General features: G+C 37.2%; 1 protein-coding gene across 1 annotated transcript in view; it reads left to right on the top strand.

Moving 5' to 3' along the window:
• The window catches only part of ABHD5 (abhydrolase domain containing 5, lysophosphatidic acid acyltransferase), a 30,786-nt gene that overhangs the window by 1,788 nt on the left and 11,674 nt on the right, over positions 1–17,324 (top strand). The window contains exons 2-3 of the mRNA XM_083377186.1: positions 13,541–13,626; positions 14,084–14,456. Of these exons, the coding sequence (XP_083233312.1) occupies positions 13,541–13,626; positions 14,084–14,456 (459 nt within the window). The remainder of the gene's footprint in view (positions 1–13,540; positions 13,627–14,083; positions 14,457–17,324) is intronic.

Consider the following 17,324-nt stretch of genomic DNA (forward strand, 5'->3'; position numbering starts at 1 on the left):
AATATCATAAAATCTCTTCCATAGTAGTACATATTTCTTTCGTTTTGATTAGTAATAAATATTGCCTTTAACAATATTAAAGGCAATATTTAACGGTACACATTTCTGAAAGTCTTTCCTTAACCTAATTCGTGTAGTCACTTATCCTTCAGTATAACCACCTTTTCTAGTAAAAAGTCAGATTTTGAAGCTTTGATATATATATATATATATATATATATATATATATATATATATATATAGTAATTCAACATCATATTAATACCTTTAATATTTAAAGATTTTCCATAAATCTACTTATATATTAGCATGCCAAAAAGATATCAGATAACGATGATCATATCAGATGTGATGCTAAACTCTCAATTTTTACACCTCAAACCTAGAAAATCTGATCAATTTTTCTTAATCAGACATTTAGGCTGTTCTTGATAGTTATCCTGTTTCTGCTATTTCCAACCCCTGGATTAGACTTTGACCATTCTTGTTACTTTTCTGATGTGTCTTTTGTGTTCTTGGTCTTTTATTTAGAAGACATATTTCTTCCTTTTGTCTCTTTGAGTAAGACACTTTTTTAATATGACCTTCTAGATCTACTAGTTTTCTTAAGAAAATTTCCCTCTCCTTTTTTATTACAAAGATTGCAGTTCTCTTACAGTAGAATGGCAAGAGAATTCTTGCTGCATTTAACTGCATTTAACTGAAAAATCTACTGCTACTATATGTTTATACTTCTTTTGGAGGAAAAAGAATGTATATGCTTCAGAAATTATTCAGAAGAACAATATTAGGCTTTTATGAAAGTCTGATAGTTTCTTAATGAATTGATTGCTTAAATGGCTTTAAAAAAAGGTGGCACAGAAAGCAGACAGAGGTTGGGCCTTGAAAAATTAACAAATAGATGCAGCAGTCCTCTGAGGTCCACTTTTTCCTAATGATGTTCATAGTATACCCAACTGTTCTGTATATTGCTCTCACTTCATCAGTGAAGTAGGTTAGGTAGAGATGTGATACTTGGAATTAGTCTTCTAGGGCAGGACTTTCCAACCAGTGGTACAGGTACCACCTCTGGTACATTGGCACCTGGCAGGTGGTACGCGACCATCCTAGAAAAGTGGTAGCAGGGGCAGGGAAAGAGCTGAACCAGTGGCAGCACCGCGCAAGCCTTTGTGAGAGATAGCTAGAGCTGCAGAGCTGTCAGGGCTCAGTGAGAGCGCCAGGCTCCAGCTGGAGCTTGGCGCTGATCCTGGCGTTTCTGAGCCTAGAAGAAGCGTCGATCAGCTGGAATGTTGCAGCATCTCCAGAGTCTTGTGATTTACATTCAGATGCTTGGCAAATGGTTCATATTTATGACGGTCACAGTGTCCCAGGGTCATGTGAAGTGACCGACCCTGCTGCAACCACCCAGCAGATGGGGGGAATAAAAACCAACCCCCCCACCCCTGCTGCCAATCCTCAACAGAAATGCTTTCAACAATGAAAACCTCGGACAGGAGGAAGAGCGCCGCCAGGCAGGCAGGCAGGTGTCTTGCTCGGCTGTGGCTTGGGGGACACTTTTTTCAGTGCCATTGTAACTTTGAACAGTCACTAAGCAAACTGTTGTAAGTCGAGTACTTGCACTTTATCACTTTTTTCCTTTTTTTTGGGTCATCAAGTTTTTGACACCTTGCTAGGCAACTGGTAGTACTCGAATGTTGCCATATCCTAAAAGTGGTACAGTGGGTGAAAAGGTTGAAAAGCCCTGTTTTAAAACAGAAATTTTTAGGAGCTTTTAGCTGAAGTTTAAAGCAAATTTTTTTGGATGATGATTTTACTATTTTCTGTGAGATTAACAAAACATTTCAGAATCAAAGGGGTTCACTTTGGCATCTTTGTTTACAGAATTTTGAAGAATGTTGGATGATAGGAAATTCATGAAAAATCATTTAAAAGTTTTAAGTGTATTATGCAGTGACACCAAAATAGTTAAATATTTTTAAACAAGCTTAAGGAAATTGAATTGTAAATGTAGTTGCATACATATACAGCTATATATTACTTGTTAAGAAAAAAAGTCATTTTCCCAATCATTTCCTACTGCTTTCTAACAACATTGTTTATTATCAGTAAAAGGTTCCCCTGCACATGCGTGATAGTTGTTTCCGACTCTAGGGGTTGGTGCTCATCTCTGTTTCAAAGCCGAAGAGCCAGCACTTGTCCGAGGACGTCTCCGTGGTCATGTGGCCGGCATGACTAGACGCCAAAGGCGCACGGAGCGCTGTTACCTTCCCACAGTAGTGGTCCCTATTTTTCTACTTGCATTTTTACATGCTTTCGAACTGCTTGGTTGGCAGAAGCTGGGACGAGTAACAGGCGCTCACTCTGTTACACGGCATTCGGGATTCGACCCGCCAAACTGCCGACCTTCTGATCGACAAGCTCAGCATCCTAACACACTGAGCCACCACGTCCCTTTATTATTATTATTATTATTATTATTATTATTATTATTATTATTAATTATTATTAATCAGTAGGCTCTTTTAATTATTTTTTAGGACAAAACAGAAAAGAGGCGCAGTTGTAACCAAATCCTATAACACTGAACTCATGCAAAATCTCCAAAACCTTCAATGCAGTCTTATCAATAGTATTTATATATAATCAATTATGCAAAATTTATTTCAGCTGGAAATTTCATGAGAACAATTGGTGTCGTCTGATAAATCAGGAAGAGTTCTCAATCCCAATTTGAATTATTAGTCAGAATTCCTTTCAGTCAGCATTTCTCACAAATTGATTGTATAATTTCAGTCTTTCAGGCATTCAACAATAACCTTCTTACAAGGTGATGTTCAGAATGCCTGAATTTGAAGAAAGCATAACAAAATTCTTAACATACATTCTATAATAACCTTCAACCTAAAGTGTCATTGTTACATATAGAACTGCTTTCAAAGTGTAGTAAAGTACTTATTATAATCTATCATATTTGGCAAATCAAGGGCCAATGTAACTCCAGTTTTATGCATAGTAGCTTCTGAGTAGAATAAATTGTATTATTTTTAATTTAATTCTTGAATTCTTATTTCTGAATGCTTTTTAAAAAAACAATAATTATATAAGGAACTTGTTATTTTCCCTCTCACCTAATGTAGCAACAAATTGTATTAATGCCAAGGCCTCTTGGAACAGATGTACAGTAGGCTTCCTAGAAATATTGTGTAGGATTTTTCTTCCTCTCCTAGATCTTCCTCTCTAATACAGGGAACTATGACCCACTACTTTATATTAGAGATAGTTTTACATTTAAAAAAGGAAAGTGCATGTAAACGGGAAAAGAAGACTATTTTGAGACAGCTTCAGATAGCTACCTTGCAGTGAAAACCATTATGATACTTAATGTATGCACCATTTGTGACTGAATAACTAAAAAAATAATGAAAGCAGTTTAAATTGTCCTGCAGTGTGTCTCATTTGTACTTTTAATCTGAAACTAGGAAGTGACCTGATACTGGTTCAAAAGGTACAAGGTCCTATGGCCAAGGGTTCTCTGCCCCTTGGAAGTGTACTTTACAGTGTTCTTTGTATTCTTCAGAGTCTTAGGCTTGCTGCCCATGTTTTTTTTAAAAATACGAGGCTTTATGCAATATTTCTTTTAAAAAAACTTCAGCAATAACATTTAATACAGTATTGTATCTAAAGCATACAGGTAGTCCTTGACTTATGACCATTCATTTAACAATGGTTCAAAGTTACAATGGCCTTGGAAAAAATGACTTATGATGTGTCTTCAAATTTACAACCATCGCAACACCCCTGTAGTCATCTGGTTACAATTTGGCGGCTTGTCAAAAAAATTGTGAGCTTTCGACAAGCAAAATCAGTTGAGGAAACTCAGTTCGCTTAGCTACTGCGTGATTCACTTAATGGACAGTAAAAATGGTTGTAACATCAGGTCCAGTCATATGACTTCCTTAATGACCACATTGCTTAGTGACCAAAATTCCAGTCCCAGTTGTTGTAAATTGAGGACTACCTGTAGTTACATTCTTATTCTTTTTTTCCTAAGGTACCATATTTTTCAATTTGTTTGTAGTGATGTGATTAGTTACACTATTATAGGAAAAGGTGTGGCAGAATGTGGAAGTGGACTCAGCAAAGGAATCAGCCTGGACAAGTCTCTACATACCACAAATGGATTAAGTCCAACCCTCTTGGATGCCATTGACTTTTATCTAGAGCCAAAATAGTGCTAACTGTTAGTTGAGTAGATTCCTGTGCATAGGCATGAGTAATAATAAATGAATTTAACTGGAACTTCACATGTGGTCTTGTTCTTTTGCACCTGAAAACTATCAAATTGGAATTTAAATCACCTGGAACTCATGATGTAGCCATTATAGACTGTTGATATAATACAACTGATTATAATATACTTAATTTAGAAAATAAGTTGTAATTTTAAAATCTTGATTTTCTCACATAAATTGTGAAGATTACCACAGTCATCTCCTCAATTCACTGTAAATCACTGCCTCCATTTACAATAATGAATGGTTTGCTTTAAAAATGAATTTTATTAATTCCTTTCTTTGGCAAGGCAGTCATTGTATTCTGTATGGAAATTAGGAAGCTTTATTAGGTAAAGCTTCAGAATGAAGGGAAATTAAATTCGATTTACTTCCTTCTAATTAGTTCTTCATGCAAATAAACCAATATATTGCCATGACTTAGGCAATGTAGATGTTTCTAATTTAAACGACAAAGATTTCTTAAAGTTCTTGGGAAAATAAAATTTTCACCTGATGCCAAAGAAACATTCTATATACACCAGGTGCTCACTTCTTAGTTCATGGGTGAGGGACATCATCATTATTCCTTTTCTCTGGTTCCTTCCTACTTTGCTTTTTTTGGGCAGACAAATATGAGAAAGAGATTTAGCTGAATCTTAGGTAAATGTGAGAGGAAACTGACTACAGGTGAATTGCATTCAGAAGTGGACTGGAACCATATGCAGATAACAAAGCTTCCTTTTAATATACTTCTATCATTTAGTCCCATTTATCAGTTTAGCTGCCCTCTTTGGACTAGTTAACGTTATTATTGGACTGTTTTCAAACACAGGCCATCATAAAACATACTGGGATAATTTAAAAGGGAAGTTATCAGAACATGTGTAACTAATGCAAAGCTGTTTTGTATTAATAACATTAGATGTGAATGTTATTATAATAAATTGCTGTTTGATTATAAGATAGCACCTTGAGTCACAGTACCAACTGAACTACTTGTGACAAAAGTGTAGCCAGATTCCAGTCTTATTTTTGGGAGGAAGACTGTCCATTTAGAAAAAAAATAAAAGTCCATATATCTGGACAGGTAAATCACTCAAAATCGGTATTTGTATCTTGTACTTATCCATCAATTAGTTACTGTTTGGTGGCCTTTCTTTGGACCACTTCAACATGATGTACAGAAATTAGATGGCTGGCTATTTTCTTTTATAGGATCTGAATTGTAGAATTCTCTTGTAAAATAGATGCTTATTTTTCAAATATTAAGCAAAATTAATCTCTTTCTTCATTGGAATATATATGAATGAATAAAAAAATATATTTTGCAGTACATTAACCTATTTTTCAGTCCTACTTTATTCGTACTTTAAAAATTAATCTGAATGCTGGATATCTAGAGAATTTTATATAAAGTTGTTTAGTTTTTCTTTCTGAATTTGTGTTTAAATTATCCAGTGCCTGTACCAAAAAATTAATCCATTAGTTGTAATTTTTTCTTCTAGGCAATCAGATAAATTACCTGAAATTAACTGACCTAAAACAGAGTTCCCAGAATATTTATTTATCATTCTTCCTATCTAATAAATAGAATAATTAACTACATTTTTCTACTTGGAATAGAAGTTTTCTACTTGAGTTATATATTACGCTGTATCTTAGTGAGTTGGGAAGAGTCATGAGTCCTTTGTTGGACTCTACTAATTTGTAGAGTCTACGCTACACTGATGTGGTAGATATTATGCAGATTAATCAGTGTAATTATGGACCCTCTAGATATATTGGATGCGGCCCGCACAATTACCAAGTAACTTGAACACAAAATGTTCTATATCAGTGGTGGCAAACCTATGGCACGTGTGCCAGAGGCAGCACTCAGAGCCCTCTCTGTGGGCACGTGCGCCATCGCCCCAGTCCTACCTTCCCCCGTGGCCCCCTCACCAGCAGGCTCCCTGGAGGAGAGTCTCCCCCGGGCGCGGCCCGCACGGAGCAGCACAGCCAACGAGATAGTTAGGTAGCAGGGCCAAGACTCTGCTCTCGCACCCCATAGCATGCAGATGATGCTGCAGGGTGTGGGCGGAGGGCGTGGCTGCCATGGCGTGCAGGGCTGCCTGGGCAATCTGCAGCAGGCCATGGAGGCGATGTGTGGCCCTGCGAGCATGAGGCAGGCGGGGGCGGAGCAGGCAGGACGAGAGGTGGAGTGGGGGTGGGGGGTGGGTTTTTCACTCAGTCTCTAAAAGGTTTGCCATCACTGTTCTATATGATTGTGGTAAGATATATATTTTTTTTATTGAAAAGTTTTATCATACATTTTATCTTTGACAGTCCTCCCCCTACCCCTCCCCTATCCCTCCCTCCTTACCCCTCCCCCCTCCCCACCCCCCCCACCCCCGACTTCCCAGAGCTAAGTACAAGGTATAAAAAAAATCATAAACATCCATATGTTAACAACCATAAGCTCTAAAATCTATCACTCTCTAGCTCATATAGGATAACTACAAACACTATTAATATAAAATATATAAAAAAACAAAAAAAAACAGGAAAAAAGAAAGGAAGACTTATTCAAATGCTACATGAAACTTCTTATAAGGTAAAGGTTCCCCCGGACATGCGTGCTAGTCGTTTCCAACTCTAGGGGCCGGTGCTCATCTCCGTTTCATAGCCGAAGAGCCAGCGCTTGTCCGAGGACGTCTCCGTGGTCATGTGGCCGGCATGACTAGACGCCAAAGGCGCACGGAACGCTGTTACCTTCCCACCATAGTGGTCCCTATTTTTCTACTTGCATTTTTACGTGCTTTCGAACTGCTAGGTGGGCAGAAGCTGGGACAAGTAACAGGCGCTCACTCTGTTACGCGGCACTCGGGATTCGACCCGCCAAACTGCCGACCTTCTGATCGACAAGCTCAGCGTCCTAACTGGATATACTCAATCCATTTTCTCCACTCCGTAATATAGCGTTCTTGCGAATGATCTTTCAAATAGGGCGATATCTTTGCCATCTCTGCCAGGTCAGAAACCTTTAAAGTCCATTCTTCTATAGTCGGCAGTTCCTCCTTCTTCCAATACTGACCTATTAAGAGTCTTGCTGCCGTAATTAAATTCAACGTCAACTTAGTGTCCACAACTGTAGCATCTATAATTATTCCCAACAAAAAAAGTTGCGGACAAAACTTTATCCTTTGCTTAAAAATCTTCTGCATATTCCACCAGATTTTTATCCAAAAAGCCTTAACCTTTTTACAAGTCCACCATATATGAAAATATGTTGCGTCTTCGTCACCGCACCTCCAACATTTAGGCTGATAATTCGGATACATACTTGCAAGCTTTTTAGGATCTAAATGCCATCTGTAAAACATTTTATAAAAATTCTCTCTTAGATTTTGAGCTTGTGTGAATTTTACGTTCCTCACCCAAATCCTTTCCCACGTGTCCATTGTAATAACTTCTTGGATATTTTGGGCCCATTTAATCATACAATCTTTAACAAGTTCTGTTTCTGAGTCAATTTCTATCAATGCAAGATATATCCGTTTGATATGTGCTGGACCCTGGTTTCTAATTTGCTTTATCAGATTTTCATCAGTCATTGTAAAACCAATTTTCTGATCTTCTTTCCACCTGGCCCGTAACTGAATATATTGAAACCAAGTTTGAACAATCTTCTCATCTCGCAAGAGGCTATATGGTTTCAGACACCAGACATTTCTTTCCAAGCTTAAAATCTCCTTGTACGTAGTCACATCATGTTTAAAACCAACGTTTATATTTTCTATTGCGTGCTTTGGAATTGCCCACAATGGTATCTTGCAGTCTAGCTTATGTCTATACTTCTTCCAAACTCTCAACAATGCCTGTCTTAAAATATGGACTCTAAACACATTATCTACCTTCTTGTCATACAACAAATATGCATGCCAGCCAAACAACAAGTCATGACCCTCAAGATTTAATAATCTCTCTTGTGTCAAATTGATCCAATCACTTATTCCTACTAATGCAGCAGCTTCATAATATAGTTTAAGATTGGGCATTTTAAGACCACCTCTCTCACGAGTATCCTGCATAATCTTAAGTTTAACTCGTGGCCTTTTCCCTGCCCAAACAAATTTGTTGATACCTCGCTGCCATTCCTCCAAATTAGAATCTTTCTTAAGAACCGGTATCATTTGAAATAAAAATAAAAATTTAGGCAGGACATTCATTTTCACTGCTGCGATCCGTCCCAACAAAGACAATTGCAATTTTTCCCAACTCTCCATTTCTTTTTGAATTTTCCCCCATAGTTTTTCATAGTTATTTTTGTATAACTTTGTATTAGAGGGCGACAAAAGCACCCCCAGATATTTAACCCTTTTAACAATCTCAAATCCAGTTAATCCTTCTAAGAGAGCCTTTTGCAAAACTGTCATATTTTTGGCCAGAATTTTGGTTTTCTGTATATTAACTTTAAATCCAGAAACCTTCCCATATTGTGTTATTATCTCCATCAGGTCCACAACAGAGTTCTCTGGCTGGTTCACTGTAACAACCAGATCATCTGCGAATGCTCTCAATCTATAATCCTGATCTCTAATTTGTATACCCTTAATTTTGTCCGAATTCCGTATTTTAACCAATAATATCTCTAATGTTAACACAAATAACAAGGGCGATAACGGACACCCTTGCCTTGTGCCCTTCTCGATATTACATGCTTCTGTCAGGCTATTATTAACTATAATTCGGGCAGTCTGTTTTTGATATAATGCCCTAATCGGTTGTAAAAATTTTTCCCCAAAATCCATTTTGTCTAGAACTTTCATCAAAAATTGCCAATTCAGTTGATCAAAAGCTTTTTCAGCATCTAAAAAGATTAGCGCCGCAGGGATCTGGTTGTTCCTTTCCAAAAACTCTAACACATCAACTATATGCCTCACATTATTTTTCATTTGCCTACCACTAATAAACCCCGTTTGGTCCCCATGAATCACCTGTTGCAGAACCCTCATCAGTCTGTTAGCCAACACCTTAGCAAATATCTTGTAATCTGTATTTAAGAGCGATATCGGTCTATAATTTTTAACTTGAGTAGCATCTTGGTCTTCCTTCGGAATCAAAGAAATAAAAGCAGTTCTCCAAGACGGAGGCACCTTTCCCCCCCCTCTGGATTGTCTGGAACAGTTCCTTTAACGGTTTTATCATCTCTAATTGTAAATTTTTGTAGTAAGCCGCAGTCAAACCATCCGTACCTGGTGCTTTATCCACCTTCAATTCCTTAATTGCTATAAAGATTTCTTCTTCTGTAATCAATTGATTAATCCCCTCTTTTTGTACTTGCGTAAGAACCGGGATGCTAGCATTCTCCAAATATACATCAATGTCTTTTTCATTAATCTTCTCCTTAGCATATAATTTAGAATAAAAATCCACAAAAGCATCCTTAATAAGGTCCTGTTGAAACACAACCCTTCCTTTATGCTCAATTTTGTCTATATTAGAAGCCCTTTGCTTTTTCCTCAGTCTATAAGCTAGCCATCTACCTGGTTTGTTAGCGTTGCAAAAAGTATTATGCCTGGCAAACCGCAAATTGGTTGCCACTTGGTCAGCCATTAATTTATCAAATTGTCCTCTTAACAGCTTAATAGCCTCCTTAATCTTCACATCCTCTGGATTCAAAATCAAAGCCTTTTCTTTTTCCTTTATTTCATTCTCCAATTCTTTCCTCCTGGCTTCCACAGCTCGTCTATGTTTGTTGTTCATATATATCAACACCCCTCTCATATAGGCCTTGCTAGCATCCCAAACCATGTCCATAGAGGTGCCCTTATTCATATTAATTTCAAAAAAATCCTTCATCCGCTGTTTACATTCTTCCACATTTCTCTGATTTCTAAACAAATTCTCATTTACGCGCCACGAGCGCCTATCTCTATTCTCCTTATTAATCTCTAGCCAGACTGGGCTATGATCAGAAATAGTTCTTGCACATATCTTCACCTTCTTAATCCTTGAGAAAAAGTCATTAGTCAACAAAATAAAATCGATCCTGGAAAAAGATTGATGTCTGTCAGAAAAAAAAGTATAATCCTTTTCATGCGAATGTCTTTCACGCCAAATATCTCGCAGCTCCAAGTCATCCTTCATTTCAAAAAAGGATTTAGGCAGTCTAGCATGACTTGGGACGCGCTTAAAAGCTCCAGCCTTGTCCATCTGTACATCCAAAACACCGTTCCAATCCCCCATAAAAATAAAAGATTTGTAATCCAACTGAGTAAGCTTTGTATGAAGTAAACTAAAAAAGTCAGCTTGTTGTTGATTAGGAGCGTATAATCCAACTAAAAGCGTCTTTTTACCTTCTAGCAGCAACTCTATCATAACATATCTTCCATGCTTATCTGCTTCAATTAAGTCCGCTGTTAAAGCACTTTTAACATAGACAACCACTCCATTTTTCTTATTCATTGCAGAAGCAACAAATTGCGTGCCCAACCTTGAGTTCAATAAATACTTTTGGTCCACAACCCTAATATGCGTTTCTTGCAAACATATAACATCTATCTTGAATTGTTTTAAATATTGAAAGACTTTCTTCCTCTTCTGTGGTGAGTTTAGTCCATTAACGTTCCAAGTTAAAAATTTAGTTGCCATGCATATCATCCCAAAGCTCTTGGAGCACTTCTTTAATAGGACTATCTTTTTTAGGCCGTGCTCCTCCCACTGCTTGGCTGTAAGTACGTTTTGGAAGTTCCATAGACTTCTGCTGGTCTTGTTCTTTTATTTTTTTTGCTCTTTTTAAAGCAGCATGCGTCACCCTCTGCTCTCCAGGATCATCCAAAGAAGTTGTAGCTTGGTCTCCTCCAGCACCAGTCTCCTCTGTCTGTCCAGCTTCAGCCTCTTGATGTTCTCCTTCTCCAGATCCCTTTGCAGCTTCCAGAAGTGGTAGTGGGGTTGCTTTTAAAACGTTATTGTAAAAATCACGCGCTTGCATCACAGTGGCCAAACGGTACCTTTTACCTTCATGCATCACCACCAATCCAACTGGAATCTCCCATCTGAACCTTATTTCACGTTGTTTAAGCTCTTGCACAAGAAATGTAAAATCCTTCCTTCTCCTTAAAATCTTTGGAGGAATTTCTTTTAGAACCAAAACTTCTTGATCAGCAATCACAACTTTAGTATCATAGGCAGCTTGAATAACTTCATCTCTAATTTCCCTCTTTGAAAAATAAACCACCACATCTCTTGTAGCTTTCTCTGTCTAGCAATCCATGAATTCACACGAAACACTTTATCCATGCCTCCCTTTATTTCAGATGCTGGCTGACCCAATACTACTTCCAAAGCCTCAGAAATCAGCTGCTTTAGGTCTTCCTTAATATTCTCTTTTAAGCCTCTGATTCTAACAGCATACTGCATCTGGTAATATTGAGCAAGACTCAGTTCTCTGTCCATTTTGTCTCTTAAATCTTCATTCTCCAGTACTTTTGCTTCTAATATGGCATTCTTTTGAGTCAATTCTTCCACTTTTTCATCCAGATCTTGCACACATTCAGCCACTCTATGCACTGAAGACAAAATGTCTACCTTCATCACACTGAACTTCTCTTCCATCCTCTCTTCTATTCTCTCCTCCAATTTCTCCAATTTCTCCTCCATCTTTGCAAATTTATCGCCCATTGATTCCAGAATTACCTGGGCATGTTTTTCAAGAGCATCTTGTAAATCCTTCGGTGTCAATACAGCAGGAGGAAGCAACGCTTGCAATGATGACTGTTGCACCGGAGAAGTTCCAGCACTCCAAAGAGTTTTTGGGGGAGGTTTAGCCGCCATCTTTACTTTCACTTACTACGCACTTTCACTTTAAGTTTATAAAGTCCATTAAGCTAGAAAGCAGCAATAAAAGTCCTCTTCACCTTTTCCTCTTGTACTGCTCTGCCTGCTCCTTTTTTTCCATAGTCTTTCCTTCTGGCAGGGGTGGTCGCAAACGCCTGGCTCCGCTCCAAAAATCACGGAGCAGAGACGCTGAACAGCTGGGAGCAACCCAGGCTTCGGGGGAGTTCAATCCTTCAGCCGCCCAAGCTTTAAGCTCAGGCGGCCCCGGAGAACTCAACCCCTACCTGGGGCCTCACCCCCTCCTCTTCTCCCGAGGAGGGGGCTTCAAATTCACCCGAACAGCTGATCGGCGCTGTTTCGGGTGAAAACAACACAGCTGAGCCGCGGGCAGCCCGAAAAGGCTGTCTCTGGCGCCGCGCCGCCACCGGAACTCCGATTGTGGTAAGATATTTAGGCCAAACAAATCTTCAGCTTGTAGAGGATAATACAGATGTTTTCAGTTCTCTAGCCTGAAAATTTCACACCTCATCTTTTTTTTTAAGTATATCTCCTTGAACTAAACATACACTAAAATCTCAGTTACAACTACCTGCTTGACCCTGTTATTTAAAAAAAAATCCAGGACATTGCATTTTTGAATAGATTTCCATTTTAGATATATTGTATGGCCTCTTTAGATATATAGCCCTTTAGCAAATTATGTTACTAAAAATGTATTCTGCATAGAACCAAGTATATCATGCACACATGATGAGATTCAGACCTTGTCATTAAACTCTTAAAGTGTTAATTGTATAAATGTTTATATGCTATGTAAGTTATATATGTTATCATTTAATGCACTATAGGTAACAACACTTAACCACACAAAGAAAACTCAAAGCAATGCTTAATGCACTAACCAGCGTGTTGGAACAGAAAAAACAAAGTCCACTTAGGCCATAAATGTATTCTTCCTGGTCTCCTATGCACATACAAGATACTATGTATGTAGAAAACAGCATCTTACTAGGTTTTTTTGTCCTTTTTTGAAAAGTTAGCATAAACTATAGTAAATTTGGAATTTCAAAAGTATTATTTTAGCATATAATATACTACATAGTATACCCCAAATTTTGCAATAATCAGACCTGTACTTTTTCTTAGGATACAGAGTATCCCTTTATTTTTGTAACAAGATTACATTTACATATTTAATGAATAAATTACATTGACGGATCAAAGTTAGGATGGCTACAGTGATTTTGAGCATCAGCAATTTTTCACAGCATGACAAATATTTCATATTTTGATGATTGGATTGGAAATAATTAAATGCAAGATTACCACATCTCAGGTTATTATTATTATCTCCAATGTCTAATCAAAGACGTCTATCACCTGATCACTAAATAATTATAATAATAGCATACTATTTAAATTATTCTAAACTCTTGTATTCCATCTAGGTCAGGATGGCTATCTAGTTGGCTCCCTGCATGGTGTCCTACATCACTTGTACACCTTAAAGATGCTGAAGAGAAAATTTTGAAATGTAAGCAATTTGTGGTAAGAATTCTCCAGCAGCATTCATCTCAGGTTTTATGACTGACTCTTTCCCCCTCCCTTTTTTAGTGGAGAAAAAAGTTGGAAGAACAATAATAATTAAGAAATAAGCTTTGGTGCAATTGAGCAACTGGTCCCACCAAGAAAAGAAAGATTTTAATTGGGTAGCTAGTATATTAAACAAAATGGAATATAGCATGACCATAATTTGTTGCATTTCAGAGACTGGAAGGTTCAAACAAGTTGCACAGGTGAAAATTGGGAATAATGTAAGTGAATAAAGTAAAGTTTTGCTTTCTTATTTCACAAGTCATTCTGGACTGTGTTATAAGGTACAATAGTGAAAATAAGGGTTTTCTCAGTGGATCTGATGTCAAAATGTGTTCATTGTTTTTGTAGAATTATTTCAGTATAGACAATAATAAGGCTTGTATTTCTTCCTTCAGGTATTACAAGTACCTACAGTAAACAATATGTATACCTATCCAATGGAAATAAAATATGGACGCTTACATTCTCTCAGAACCTTTCACAGAAAACTCCACTTGTTCTTCTTCATGGGTTTGGAGGTGGTATTGGACTCTGGGCTCTCAACTTTGAAGATCTTTGTGAAAATAGGACTGTATATGCATTTGATTTCTTGGGATTTGGTCGCAGTAGTAGACCCCAGTTTGATACTGATGCAGAGGTGGCAGAAAATCAATTTGTAGAGTCTATTGAAGAATGGAGACGGAAAATAGGATTGGATAGAATGATTTTACTTGGACACAACTTGGGTGGATTCCTGGCAGCTGCTTATTCACTAAAATACCCATCAAGGTATATGAAATATTTTTTTTTCTTTTGTTCAATTGTATCAGATTCTTGTAGACTACCCAGAAAAATCCCTGCAGTTTTCTTTGTAAGGTTTTTCAGAAGTGGTTTGCTATTGCTTCCTTCCTCAGGCTGAGAGAAAGTGATTAGCTCAAAGTTACCCAGCTGGTTTTGTGTCTAAAGCAAGTCTAGAACATAATGGCCTCCTAGGTTCTAGTCGTATATCTTAACTATTACACCAAACTGACAAGCAATGGATAAAGGAAAATAATTTCTATGAGATGATAGGTTGGCAGAATAATACGATATAGTATGTGTGTAATCTGGAACCAAATGGCTAAATTCTCTGCTTAGCTTCAATTTAATAGTTTTAAATATAGAATTTAGACTTTGTTGCACTTAACTTCCATGTTATCTTCTAAGTGAATTTGCACCGAACAACTTTTTGGGGTTGCTTTTAAATATCTAATGCATGGAGGACATTTAAGGGAATCACAAAATACTGTTCCTCATGTCATATTCATGAATTTGATTTCAGAATAATTAAAGAACAAAAACTTGGAGGGGGGGAGGAAAGTGGGAGGGAATGGCAATTACTGAAAATCATGAGTAATGAAGAAATGGTATTCTTCAGGAAAAAGCTAACAGTATTTGCATTAGAAAAAAAATAAAGGTTTTCATTCATTTTTATTTAATGGTAGTTTATGTTCTGTGAACTTAGCTATTCTTCAAAAAATCTTTTTTGATTGATTCATCTGGCACAGTAGTAGCCATAATTTATCAACTATAGATGTCCAGTAGTATATTACAGTATTTATCCCAGAGATGCAAGAAGATGAATTTTAGAATTTTTGTATGTAAATCATGCATTCTTTCACTGAGCTACCGAAGAAATTTTAGATTGGTATTATTACTTAAAAAACGAATAGAATTATTGGAACTGTGATTAAAGTTCCATTTTCTAGTAATACTGATTTTAATACATAAGCAATTATTTTGAAATTAAAGTGAGAAGTGATAAATGTTTTATTTCTGTCATATTGTAAGAAAACAAATGCATCTACTCAATTATGTAAGATTTAAATGTTGATAATAATAAAGAATTGGAGTATGGAAATACACAGATACTCATAACATGAGTTGCATTGTTGAAAAAGAAATCCAATAGCTAAATGTTGCTGGCTTATTGACAAAGCAATTAGTATTGCCAGAACCTTTCCTCACTCAAGATATTGTTCTTAACTACTTTGTATATCTCCAAAATATAGTATAAGATCAGAGAGTGGGGCCTTCTCAACTTGTAAAGGTAATATAGCATTCTAATTTTGGACAGTTTACTTCTCAATCCAATATTGTAAGAAAAGATAGAAAAGCATTGAACAGAGAGCTCACCTCCTTACTTCAACTGAAAGTACGAGGCAGAGCATGGTGGCTTACTCATCATCTGCACACGACAATTCAGAACCCAGTGAATGCAGAAGTAAGATATGTCCATTTTGCAATTGGAGATTGAAGTTTTCTCTATTTGTACAATCTCAGAATTAGAATTTACCTTAATCTTAATCACAATGAGGTGGTAGAGAGCTGTGGCTCATCCCTTTTCTATTTGTGAGGGTGATGGTGACAAACAAGACTATTGAATCCCATGAACCCTTTTCAACTGGATGACCTTAAGAGAAATGAATAGATTGGCCTATATCTAAAGAAAAACAAAAATAAATTTTTATTTCAAGATTGGGCAAAGTGGAGTTCCCAGATATTACTGAACTTCAGAATTCCTCAGTCCTAGTCAGAATTATTAGTGGAAAGATATTATGGGGATTGCAATCCAACACCATGGAAAAATGCTATGTTATATCAGTTCGTATTATGCTGAAATGCTATAGACCATAAAGTTTAGATAGCTGTTGAGATGCCTTGGAATGTAAATGATTTTCTGCCAGGGTTTTTTTAAATGAATGATACTGATATATGACTTGATAGTTATGCAGCTAGAGTGAAAATATAGAGATTAGGTTCATAACTCCGTAACATTGGAGAGAAATAATATCAACAAAGTTACAATATGCATTCATCCAAATCTAAATCATAAAGCACAATTTGTAAGCTGTATTATTTAAGTTTACATAGCAAAGTTGGAACAAAAAATAGTATATGATTTATTGTCATGAAATGTGAGGGTTGGAGGATAGAGATCATCTAGTGCAGGGGTCAGCAACCTGAAACAGTGAAAGAGACACTCGGAACCGGTTCCCTCACAAAAGGAAAAACTGGGAGCCGCAAAAAAAATGTGTGCGCATGCGCGTACATGCGCACATGTGCAGAACAGGGTTTGACTGAAGAGTGGAGCCAAGGCGAGATATGCACCTACTCTGCATATTTGAATTGATTGGTTGAACTTTTTTAGTCCCGCTTTTTTTTTTTGGACTGCACATGGCAGAGGACTGGGAGCCGCAGGAGACGGCTGAAAGAGCCGCATGCAGCTCCGGAGCCGCGGGTTGCAGACCTGTGATGTAGTGCAACCTTGGCCATGCAGGAAACCAGTGATACAGTTATTGATTAGTTTGTTTGTAAAGTTAAATCATAGTATTGTGCAAAAGGCCCATATGTCCTCTCCTCTTCTATGTCCAGTATTCTTGGGAGAAGCATTTGGGGTAAAGCAAGATTCCAACTTGCTATTTCATCTCTACTGAGGGCTGTGGTTAACATGAAGTATGGTTTTAATAGATGGATGATCTTTGTCCAGCATGTACTTCCCCCAAAGCCCAACTTATTTCCAGATTGCAGTACTAAATGTAATGGAAAAACTTCACTTTGTACTAGTATGGTTTCTTTCCCCCAGTTTTTACCTCACAAAAGTTGTGATATAGGCCT

This window comes from Vipera ursinii, assembly GCF_947247035.1.
Source record: "Vipera ursinii genome assembly, chromosome: Z".
Lineage (NCBI taxonomy): Eukaryota > Metazoa > Chordata > Lepidosauria > Squamata > Viperidae > Vipera > Vipera ursinii.